The sequence below is a fragment of the Actinia tenebrosa genome, unplaced genomic scaffold (genome assembly GCF_029948245.1).
Source record: "Actinia tenebrosa isolate PJP-AT-01 unplaced genomic scaffold, QUT_ActTen_1.0 PGA_scaffold15__27_contigs__length_11533743, whole genome shotgun sequence".
NCBI classification, from domain to species: domain Eukaryota; kingdom Metazoa; phylum Cnidaria; class Anthozoa; order Actiniaria; family Actiniidae; genus Actinia; species Actinia tenebrosa.
The window spans coordinates 7,751,301-7,763,952 of NW_028292575.1; the positions used below are offsets into that span (position 1 = coordinate 7,751,301).

The following is a 12,652-nucleotide window of genomic DNA, read 5'->3' on the forward strand; positions in this document are numbered from 1 at the left end:
TTACTACTTTACTAAACTTGTCTTGCTTACAATCTAATAACTCGACAATCTTGAATTTCATACAAAATAAAGAACGGGATTTCTTCTTTATTTCTATATAAAACGTTATGAGTTTTATGTTGGTAACAACGTTTAAAAAAATATATTTTTATAACAAATGACGATTTACAACTTTTATAAGGTCAAATAAATACTTCGTTTTTTCTCAAAATCGGCTTCATAGAATTTTTTCAAACTCTCCAAGGGCGGATCCAGGGGGAGGGTCGGGGGGGTCGCGACCCCCCTGTCATTCCTGAGGTCAAATGGGCTCCCTGTGGTAAAAATGCGACTGGGATTCCTTTGCCCACAAAATTTACCCCTGAGACCCCCCCTTTAAAAAAACCCTGGATCCGCCCTTGCTCTCGTATATTATGCCCGCATATTTGGTTCATAAGACCCAAGATTTTGAGAAATTATGCGACAACTAAAAAGGGCACTATATCAAAATAAAATCAATGACAAGTCCGATCTTGATAAAACTTATATGAAAATATATTTTCATTTATTAACTATGTCTCTGGAAAAAATAATGATTGCAGTCCTTCTACGACGAGAGATGCAGCGGATTTAGTTCAGGTGGTCGTCAGTTTTGGAAACAGGAATGAGCGTCCTTAAGAGTGCCTTGACTTAAGGCCGAAGAATGTTTTTATAGTAGCTGACCTTCGTGTATGCCCTTCCCAGGGAGATATCTTAAAAGATGAAATATTTTCACTCCTTTTCTTACCCCCTTGTAAGGTAATTGCTTTTTTGCAGTGGCTTAATGGTCCTTCACCAGACATCGTCCAAGCAGACACTTGTACACAATACTTGGTAAAGATTTGAAGACCGCCAATAGTCACGTTCTGGTCAGTTGTATTGACACTGGTAGATATATTTCCTCCAAGCAGGACGTACACGGAATATTTAATCAACTGGCCATTTAGTTGTAAGTCTAGATCGTCCCATTGAGCGTATATTGCAGTTCTAGTGTCTCCAGTGGCATTGACGTTGGGCGGGGCACTTAAAGGAACTGTCAATAAAAAAATGAACGGAGAGAAATATGATGACATTCAACCTCGTTCTGACTCATAAGGACAACACAAGGTCGAGGCTAGATGATGTTAAATGATGACAACTTATTCTTGGGGTTCATGTTACGTTATGACGACATAGCATTTATCATTATCTTCTCTCGTTAGATCATTCAACATGGCGACTGTTTCATCGTTATTTATATCTCAAGGAAGTTTGGGTCATGTGGTTGCACCCCAAGAATTAACAAAAATAAATAACTATATACTCCTAGTCACTATGTTATAGAAGTGGACCATTAGTAAATACTTATTCTACCTCTACGCATGCATATAATGTGCGCCAAAATACGGTTTTTACGATTGGGTGGTACGCCAAGCATTTCCCTGCTAGCAGAGCCTATTTTCCTTTTGTTTTGGTTGAGAGAGAAAAATAGACTCTGCCGATGTAGGACGTTATCTCTGTCGCGCATGCGTGGCGTAACTTAGCAACGCTGTCATGATTTTGACAGCCGCTCTCGTCAAACAGTGTTTGGCGCCACATTGTGTTACATTTGCTCATGCGCACTAGATGTAATCGGTTTTAAAACTGGTTTTGTTCGTCCAATCGTGGACGGCGGTGTATCAAAGGAAACGCTCTACATCGGCTGAGTCTCCTTCTTCCCCTCCTGAAAGAAGGGAGAGAAAGAGAAGAGAGACTCTGCTAGCAGGGAAGCTACGCGTGAGAGAGATTTCTAACTCCGCTACATTCAAGTAAATTCAAGCGTCGAATTTCATACGAGTCGAACCTAATGATATCAAGGAAGACCGCCTTGTTATCCATTGTTTTAATTAGGTTAGGTTCGGCTCATGTGAACGTTTGACCTAAGCCTTACATAGTTTTCAATCATATGACTACGGCCGGGACTACTCACCATTGTGCATTGTGAAATTGTAGCAACTTGAAGGGAACCCTTCTCCATTACCATCCTTAGAACGAGTTTGAATACAGTATGTATCATGCCTACCGAGTCCGTTAAAAATCATCCACGCGTTTATGGAATAGGCTTTACTTCGTACAGCAATTCTTTTTCTTTGACTGTCGATTAGTTCAATACCAATAGTTCTGTAATACTTCAGGCGAGGATTGTCGGGGGAATAGTTTACGGACACGTTTATTGCGGTTGCGTTCAGTTGTTCCACGGAAACATTGGTCGGTGGAACTAAACATGTGCATAAAAATGGTTTGGTTAAAATTCAACATTAAGCTCAATTGGGGAACAGCTCTTCCAAGAAAAATCCGCTTACTTCCTTTCTGTGTTCACAACTGGGCCAGGATGCAATCTACTTGAAAGACCAGAAATCGAAATGGAATACTTCCATTTAGGCCCCGTCCACACTATGCCGGATAAATTTGAATCCGAATTTTTATTTATTCGGTTAGGCCTACCGTCCACACTAGTCTTGGCGAATCCGGAACAATTCTTCACCGAAAACGAACTTTTTCGAATACGGTCTCCAGAGTGGACAATTTGAAAACGCCGGCTAGCCGTATTAGTGTGGACGGAGAACATTTCGTACCCGAAATTTTTCGAATTTTTCGACGTCATGATTGTCATGGGAACATGGCGGGAAGGCTAAAAATTCACCGCGGGCTTAATTTTAGCTTCGATGCACATGCCCAGATGTGCAATGAAGCGTTTTTGCCATCTCTAATTGGACTAGTGTGGACGCGAAACATTTTATCCGTTTTCATGTGTGGACGGAAAACTTTTTTTTCGGTTTCGGTGTGAAAATTGCGGATTCAAATTTATCCGGCATAGTGTGGACGGGGCCTTAAAGTACGCCGTTGCTCAGTCCTAGCCTCGATTGTGTGCAAATCTGTTCTTTCTTTTATTAAGGTCCATTGTATAGTAAGGCATGTGCGCACTACGGAACAATACAAGTTGATTAAAATGCCACGGGCTTTGGTTGAATAGCTGAATATTTTAACACACAACCGAGACTAAGGCTGAGCAAAAGAGAACTCGAAACTGGAGTATTGCCCTATTTCATTATGACTATACGTGCAAACGCTGTGGTCCAGGTTTGAGCCCCGGCTAGGGTTATACTGGATCATATGTGAGTTGCGTTTGTTTGATGTGTTGTTTTCTCGAATATGATTCTTAGTGTCAAATCAAAAGAATTTTCATGTGAAGTCATGATGAATTCCATTTCGATTTCTTATCTTTCACAGATTGCATCCTGACCCAGTTGTGATCATGCTTCGAGGGTTTTCTCCAGGATCTCCGGTTTCCTCCCTCCGTAAAAATCAGCATGTGAGTTGAGTGTTCTATGTTGTAAATATAGAATGTAGTGGTAGTGCGTGAGGGGGGAACCTCACAGAAGAGCCCCTCACGAGGGGAGTGATGGTTGTAAAAAATACATAATTTTTTTTATATATATTGTAGGATGAACACCAGTTTATAAAATGTTTGACAAAAAGGACATATCAGAACTCTCAATTCAGCTGCAGAGTAAGATTAGTCCAAATTCGTATTGTTCTTCGCCATTCTATAAACAAGATGTGACGTCATATTGAAATAGAGCAATTCTTCGCTTGCACGTTACGTTATCGCTGCCTCTCAGGGGAGCATTGGTGCCATTTGCACCACAATGGCTGCCATGCTTTTGTCTTTTAACTCTCTTGGGAATGCTGGCAACCCATCAATTGAAATTCCCATACGTGGACGCATTGCAATCTGCTTGTTCGTAAGATACCAAACACTGATGGATAATATATATGTGTTCTTTTCTACTTTTGATTCTACATTCCATAGCGAGGAAGATCGAGCAGAACCGGACTAGAAAACGTGCTTTGATATTTATACACAGCTGTGTGTCCAAAAACATCCTCTCATTTACTAATGTTATTTAATGTAGGTAGTTGAGACTAAACTCAAAGAAAACTTTAAGCCCAAGTTTAAGGCCTAGCAGTGGTACAACTCCCCTTGCTAAACCCGGCATTTGTAAATGCAAACTTTGAGTAAGCTTTGGGTTATTTATCTCTTGTTTGTATACACTCAATTGAAGAATCGTTGTCGGGTTCAGAAACATAGAACATAGAAGCTGAGACCAAAATGGCACATGGGAAGAACGTTAATTAGATGCATGCTGTGACCGGAGACCCGTGGCATCATCCACTGTTTTTAATACGCGTTTGGCATTCTAAACTGACTGCATGGATGGCGCAAATGAATAAATTATAATATAATTATGTCATTTCCCATGTGCCATTTCGTTCTCAGCTTTCATGTTCTATGTTTCTGAACTACGACAACGATTCTTCAATTGAGTGTATATATAATGCGTGACCAACATTCAATGATCATGAAGGAACATATTTACTTTTCCCAAGTGAAATAGCCATGTAATGTGGATTGCGCTTACTTAATGACGAAGGTCGCAGTAACACGACCCCGGAGACATTTGAATGAAATCTAGATTAAAATCAGTGACAACTGTGTTTTCAGATCTCGTTTGTTTGTTTCGAGGCTCGTTCAAATTAACGAGTTTTTCATAAACAACAACGATAACAGTCACGATAAAAGCAGTAAACACCTACTAGAAGAGAACCACAGCACTTATGTAACATGATACAACATGATACAACTACAACCATCATCATCAACGACATCATTATTATCATTTAGTATAAATACAAAGGTGATTGTCATTGAACATCTAGCGCGCTGATTGGTCGAGAAACTCAGATTATCACACGATAATCACCTCCAGCGATAATCCAAAATGGCGGCCAGCCGCTTTGTTGCTGTTTCCTAATTTTAAATGTGTCTTTTATCTTCTTTTTTTTCTTTTTTTGAAAGAACCACCTGTGTATTTATACTAAAAAAAATATTCACCTCAGGCTCAGTGAATATCGGGAATAATAACCTCAACTTCGTTTCGGTTATTATTACCCAATATTCACTTCGCCTTCGGTGAATAATTGTTAAATACAGGAAAATAAAAGCAAATAGAACAACACAATTATTCGATTACCTGGAAGAGGAGCACACGGACAGACCACATTATCAGTATCAGACATTTCATCGCTTTTGCAGCTGAACGTGTCGGGAATATTTTCATAACCTCGGCAAAGCCCCTCTTTACTTATCCGTACCACTTTCCCGTTATCACTACGAAAACAATAACGATAATGTAAATATATGTAACCCCTTGAGCTAAAGCCTTTTTTTTCCAGAACATCGATGTGATTGGTCAGGAAGAACTTGTTAGTGGTATAGATGCCTAGTCTTCCTCGGTTAGTGCCGGCGGGGAAGGAGTCGGGAGGATCTGGGAACAAATCGGCTAAGAGGAACACTGGTATAAAAAGAAAGTTCATAGCTACAGTCGTAGAATTTAGCGAAGAGCGTCACAGTTTTGGAGAACATCGCTCTATCAATATTAACCACACCTTGCACATAATACTTTTCGAGTTCCAAATTACCGCTGTGTTCCTTGATTACAGACTCATTTGAACAGGGTTAGCCTCAGAATCAGTGTCTAAATATCCACAAATACCAACGGCAAAGTAAAGAGTGCACAACTTCAACAATACACTTTGAAATTCCGCGGACCTTCACTGGAACACATGAATATTCTACACAAATTAGGAGGCTAACCCTAAGCAACAGAGAACTTGAAACTGGAGTATTGCTCTTGCCACAGGGAGCCCGATTTATATATAACTGAAAGGCATAATCAGAGCATTCACACCGATCGACGACATAGAATACCATAGGGAAATTATATAGGATAATAAAGGCGCGCGCGATAAAAATGTTCTGGTTCATTTTTATGGATTTATTTTCAACTTTCAGTTTTATCTAAATTGGGCTCCCTGTGCTCTGGCATGGGAGCATGGATGAGGAAATACTGATTTATTCTCTTGCACCTAGCTCCCCCCCCCCCCCCCCCCCCTTGTCAGTGAAAGGAGATACTTACTATTCAGTTTTTTCCGTTGTCTTGCAGACTTTCCCCAAGGCTTCAAATATTAGAAAGGCACTAGACTTTGGAAAGTCATGGCCTTCTAAAGCACAAAGTCTGTTTTGCTTTTGACAAAACGGCGAACATATTGCACGTGGTGGCGCTAGCGTATACAAAACACCTAGAAATCATCAAAATAAAAAAAAACATTACAAAAGGAATCTTGTTAGATCAGATATCAGACTGACTAATTGATTGAATAGAGGCTTACCCTGTGAAACTTAATTATTGTTTTAATGTAAATCAGATTAGACTAGATTCAATTATTCCTGCCTCCTGTTATGGCAGTTCCATTACTTGATAGTGCAAAGCCTCTAACTGACCGACTGACTCACTTACCACTTGCTGAGCGAGCGACTGACTGACTTGGTGCCTGACTGCCTGCCTGACAGAATGACTTCTTATTTCACCCATTTACCCATCCAGCCACTCACGGACTTTCTCATTGACTGACTGCAACAGTGACTGGCTGGCTGGATGACTGTCTGACTGACATCTTACTTTATCTTTTTACCCAACTTAACTCAATTTTATTTTTCATTGAGTACACGCCATATATACTTGTTTCAATAAAGTTAGTCACCAAAAACCTAGAAAGCTGTGATCGCTGAGAGTCACGGGAAATATTTCATATCCAACAAGTAAAGATTTTGACACAAACTGCAGCAGTTGAGAATGCTCAGAGGAGGTGAACTCACGGTAACTGGTAAAAAAGTCAATGAAACGGAAATGAAACGGTTGAAACATGTAAAACGTGTTTTCAATTCAAGGACTTTTCAAGGATTTCAAGGGGTAGCACGAAACCTGTGTATCCGTGAAAGAAAACCAAAAGATGTATTGTCTAATTGTAGCTATTTTACAAAATAGTGGATATTACTGGAACAGAATCGGGAAGAGCAGATATCTCTACGCGTCTCTGATTGGTTCATGCCTTAGTGAATTCTTAGTTATTGGACAAAAGATGGTTTATTTAAAGGAGCAGGAATTACTTTTCAAGATTCTGTTTCTATAAAGAAAACTGGTATTTCCCAATGTTACTTTTAACTTGTGATTTGCATAGATTTTGTTTCGATGTACCCTGCAAGCTATTCACTAAGCAGTATTAGCCTAACTGGAGTTAAAGAACGCGTGGCATCATGGGACTTTAAGAATTCTTGCTTGCTGGTAGTGAAAAATGGGGTCTACGGGTCATTCTCTTGAGAATAAGATTCTTTGTTTTATCTGTATCAATGTTCATGTGCCTTCTCATGCGTTACCGTTAAACAAAAAAAAAAAACTCTAGGGAATGACACACGGTCTGAAATGGGAAAACATTATGCCCAAGGTAAAGAGGTCTATTCTTTCTTCACGAGAATAAATCTCTTGTTCCAAATACCTGAACACGATGTATTTGCAAGGCACGACTTGTCTTCGTTAAGCAATGACGGGCATGTGTAGTTGATTTGTAAATTTAAGGCAAATGGTTTTTCTGCACAAAGTCTTTTTCGAGATTTCTTTCCCAGCTCACCACAAGTCTTGTTACATGGCGTCCACGAGGACCATTCACCAACAAATTTGTGTTCTTTATTGGATTCTCCTATATCAGAACGTATTTCATGTAATTTATGGAAAGCTTAATTATATAATCAATTGATAAATAAAATACTTAATTACCTCGAACGTCGACAATAAGCCTATACATCCCTCGGGCCTGCGACCCTCGGGATGTATATGGCTTATTGCCTCCGTTCTCGGTAATAAATCTTACTTTATCCCCGGGATGATGCGGGGTCCCAAAGATTAAGTGATCCCCTCCCAAGAGACACTATCTTTTTTATGAGCACCCCTCACTAGTAAGGGAGGTAAAGGACTAGTTATCCCCGGGATGATCCAAAGATTAAGTGATCCTCTCACTATCTTTTTTTCATAAGGCCCCTTCACTAGTGTTTGCTACTGAGCCACTTGTATAGGTCATAATTAACCTAGTAAATGACCGCTCATCATGAGTCTTTTCTGTAGCTCAATGGTAGAGCATCAGACCGGCATCAGTGACTCTGATTTTTTCAAAGTTATCCTTTCAGCTAGCGACAAATGATAAATTATTCTATATAATTTCGATCTGGTTGCTTACACATTCCTAAATACTGTCTTCAGCAGGGCAGATTTAGGGTTGGGGTATACAGGGCCGCTGCCTCTCTTTAAAGTGATGTATTTGGAAAAATTGTATTTGTTTATTTGTATGATACGCTGGGCGGTCATCTTGGATCGCAAGGCATTAAGGGGTGTACAGGGGGTAAATATATATTCCCGTTTTTGTTTTGTTGTGCCCCATGGACGTCCCATAATGCCTTTGATTCAAGATGGCCACTGTATTGCGAATTATAAAATAACTGTTACGAATGTCGCGTTCTGATTGGTTTGGAGCGCGTGCTTTATGAGATCACATTGCACGCGCGCGCACTTTCCGTTGCGTCATTCCTATCTATTATTGTAATTTGTATTTTATAAAAGAAATAAAAAACTTGCTTGCTGTGCTGTGTGCAGTCATAAAGCACTTGGGGATTGGCAGAACACTCGAGAAGTGTCCAGAAGCATTCCGCTACGCGTCGTGCTTCTCCTAACACTTCTCTCGTGTTCTGCCAACCCCCGCGTGCTTTATGACAGCACACAGCACGCGCGCGCGTTTTCTATTTCTTCATTATAAAATAACTGTTATAAATCTCGCGTTCTGATTGGTTGGGAGCGCGTGCTTTATGATAGCACACAGCACGCGCGCGCACTATCCGGCAGTTGCGTCATTTCTATCCAAAAAAAACGGTTATTGAAATGTGTATTTTATAAAAGAAATAAAAAACTTACTTGCTGTGCGGTGTGCAGTTATAAAGCACTCAGGGATTGGCATAACCCTCGAGAAGTGTCGAGAAGCACTCCGCTACGCGTCGTCCTTCTCCTAACACTTCTCACGTGTTCTGCCAATCCCCGCATGCTTTATGACTACACACAGCAAGCGCGCGCGTTTTCTATTTCTTCAGTAGTTAATTATTGCATCATATTAGTTTACCTGAGTCCCGTCTCACAAGTTGATCCCAAATACTTGTCCAATTTCCTCCCGAATCGAAAGAAAAACTTATCGGAATTGCATAGCGAACGTGTTGATCATATCTAAATGAAATCTGGAATATCTGGCCTTTCGTTAAATTTATTCCATAGAACTCCACTGTGTACCTAGAAGTCAATCAAGAAAAAAATCGACGGTTAAATCGATTACATGAAGACGTACCGAAGGAAACAAATTCACGCATTAAATGTTTACAACTAAGAAAGTTGAGACAGTAAACCAGCTAAAGCATTCCAATCAGCCCATCAGCAAAATAACTCAGAAGCCAACCCACCCACCCAATCAATCACCCAACAACAACATAGGATAACAACATAGGATAACAACATACAACATAGGATGCGGTGGCAGGGGAGCCATACGACACCGACTGGACTTGGACCCGGGTTACCTTGGTGAGAACCCCTCGAAGCACTATTGAGCAACTCTACTCGCATACGACACTGACCCCGGCAGGACTCGAACAGGGTCGCATTGATGAGAAGCAAAGCATTACCATCGCACACCACCCGTGCTACCCAAGTGTTTGATGATGGTCATTAGTCAAGACCTTGAATCCCAAACATGTGCAGTGCGTTTTCAGATTGAAATAAAAATAGGATAAAGGTATATTTTATCATACCATTTGCCATCTTCTAAAGACTTGCTTGGAAAACGCTGCTGTTCATTCAATAGCTCTATTTTCAAAAATGGGTTAGGTGCTCTACCGTGTACTCTGAATGAATATGACCCTGTCACCAATGGAATGAAATAGCCTTCATCTGTTACTTTTACTAAATCCGCGTCATTCTCCACTTTTCGACTAAAGTTCTTTAACTCTGTCAAAAACAAAAATACCACGTTAATCCTGGTTTTCACTTTATTAGGTTCCCCTGTAACGGTATCCCTTACCTCTCATCTGCTTGTAATTTGTTTATATTTTTCATTTTTTTAAAACTATGATTTGATGTGAGGTAAATGCTAAATAAAAATATAAAATACAATGTTTAACTATAAAAGTATCAAAGATAACAATTAAAATTTAATTCAGCAAAAGGAATGAACTACGATTATTGTCATATAATAATAGGCCTTTTGCAACAACAGGTCACGTGACCATACCCCCGTAAAAAGAGACGTTGTGTCAAAATGAACGCCAGATATCGAAAGAGCACCTCAATATAATAATAATAAAAAACTTTATTTAACAAAGAATTCAGAAAGTTGAAGAAACGTATTTACACTGAAGTTGTGTGTAAAATGAATCATAATAAATATATTGGTAAAAATTAAATATAATGTTAAATATATGATATAAATAAATATATAGCTAAAATTGAGATCTATAAAAATACAAATAATAATAAAAGGGAATATGTACACTAAGTTAAGGTCATTGATATTAATTGAGTAAAACTAGCAATGACAAAGGCAATGAGGTAAAAAGGAACACAGACGAAGTCTCACCTCTAATCGTCGGTACTACCACCAAACCTTAGAATATTCAGGCCTGGTGATAATGCCAATAATTGGAAGAGAAACTACGCACTGACTTAGCATGTTTCACTTCAGGATTTATATTATTAAAAAGAGAAGAAGAAGCAGCTTAAGAAAAAGAAAGTGAACCTGATTTTGAGGATATCTTAGGTATACGTATGTTATTGCGGATCCTAGTATTATAGGTGTGAATATCGGAATTATGCGAAAATAGATTCCTTAGATACGAAGGGCAGAAACCATTTAAACAGCGGTTTATAGTAATGCACTTATACACTTATTTCAATAAAGTTAGTCACCAAAAAACCTAGAAAGCTGAGATCACTGAGGCTCGTGGGAAACTTTTAATATCAAACAAGTAAAGCTTTTGATAGAATTTACAGCTTGAGGATGCTCAGAAGAGGTGAGACTGTAACTGGTAAAAGATCTTAAATCCATCAACAGTTATTAAAGCGGTTGAAACATGTAAAATGTAACTACCCATAATCCTTGTTGGTCTCAGCTTTGTAGCTTTTTAGGCGACTAACTTTATTGAAATAAGTGAAAATATCCATATTTCAATTAAAGAAACCCACCCAAGTTCCCGAAACAGCTGTACAGAACTACTTTCTCTAATTTTTCTGCAAACGAAGAAGTCACTCTAAGCTACACTTATCAGTATGATGACTTAGTTCTTCCAGAGAGATAACTGTTGAACCATTCCAAGGCATGCCCATTTATACCAACATTTCCAATTTCCTTTAAGAGAACAGAGTGATCGCGATTAAGTCAAAGGCTTTACTGAGGTCGAGAAAAGTACCACAAATAAGGTTGCCTTTGTCCATGTTCTTTAAAATGAAGTCAGAAACATCCAAAAGACAAGTGCTTGTCGAATGACTATGTCTGAAACCAGATTGATGTGGCGAAAGTAGCTTATTAGTTGTCAAGTGGTTATAGATCTGCTGATGAATAGCTCGTTCAAATATTTTCATCACCACTGGAAGAACTGAAATAGGTCTGTAGTTATTGGGGTCTAATTTAGAACTAGTCTTGTGCAACGGTGTAACAGTAGCAGATTTCCATGTGCTTGGTATAATATTAGTGCGCAGACTGAGATTGAAAATATACGTTAAAGGATGCAAGTACTTCAGCACCAAGCTTAAAAAGTAGAGTGTAGATATTCTTGATACCTAGCTAGAGATTTCTTTACTTTCAGAGATGAAAGTTCCTTGCGTACAAAGTCCACAGCAATTTCTTTAAACTGGGAATCAGTTTCACTTGAGGTATTAACACTTGAGTTATTTGGTGATGCATTTATACTTGAGAAAAAAGTCTTAAAACGTACACTAACGGTAGTAAAAAACTTATTGAGGCATTTTGCTATTCCAAGATTATCGGTAAAACTGGTCTTATCAAGAGTGATCTCTCTTCTGCGGGAGTAGTTTTTTAATTGTAGTCCACAACTTGGAGGAATCATTAGCATTTTCATTTAGCAGATTATAATAATAATTGCGTTTAGCACCATCAATTAATCTAGATATAGTGACATTATTCCTTAAGCGTTCGAAATTGATCCAGTCCTGATAACTCTTGGTTTTGGTAGCTTTGCGTTTAGTTGTATCCCGAGATTTTATCGTCTGGCGAACTTCATCCGTCATCAATGGGGGCTGTGATCAACGAACACGCGTGGAACGAGGAGGAGCATGTTTATTGCTAACATCCTTACATAGCTCTTCCATAGTAAACCAAACATCATCAGGTGCATCAAATAAATAGATAGTATCCCAAGGCAGATCGTGAAGATCAGCCACAAACTCTTCTATATTAGTAAATGGGCAAAGTTTTAGCTTATAATGTTGACTATAGGAGAAATAGCATTGAACATGAAATCGAATATCTTATAACGATTTGGATGGGAAAATGTGATGGATGACAAAGCTTGCCATCCAGTACATTTCCCCATACAAATCCTTATAAAATATTCGATTTTGTATTTAATACCATTTCTCCCGTGTTACATGTCATAAGCTGAAACTTTGCCTTC

At 39.0% G+C, this 12,652-nt stretch overlaps 1 protein-coding gene across 1 annotated transcript in view; it reads right to left on the reverse strand.

Moving 5' to 3' along the window:
* LOC116295208 (protein sidekick-1-like) overlaps positions 1-12,652 on the reverse strand; it is a 37,549-nt gene that overhangs the window by 19,069 nt on the left and 5,828 nt on the right. Inside the window, exons 3-9 of the mRNA XM_031702970.2 lie at positions 9,776-9,971; positions 9,097-9,260; positions 7,432-7,632; positions 6,015-6,177; positions 5,070-5,206; positions 1,964-2,251; positions 764-1,048 (exon numbers count right to left, since the gene is read on the reverse strand). Of these exons, the coding sequence (XP_031558830.2) occupies positions 764-1,048; positions 1,964-2,251; positions 5,070-5,206; positions 6,015-6,177; positions 7,432-7,632; positions 9,097-9,260; positions 9,776-9,971 (1,434 nt within the window). The remainder of the gene's footprint in view (positions 1-763; positions 1,049-1,963; positions 2,252-5,069; positions 5,207-6,014; positions 6,178-7,431; positions 7,633-9,096; positions 9,261-9,775; positions 9,972-12,652) is intronic.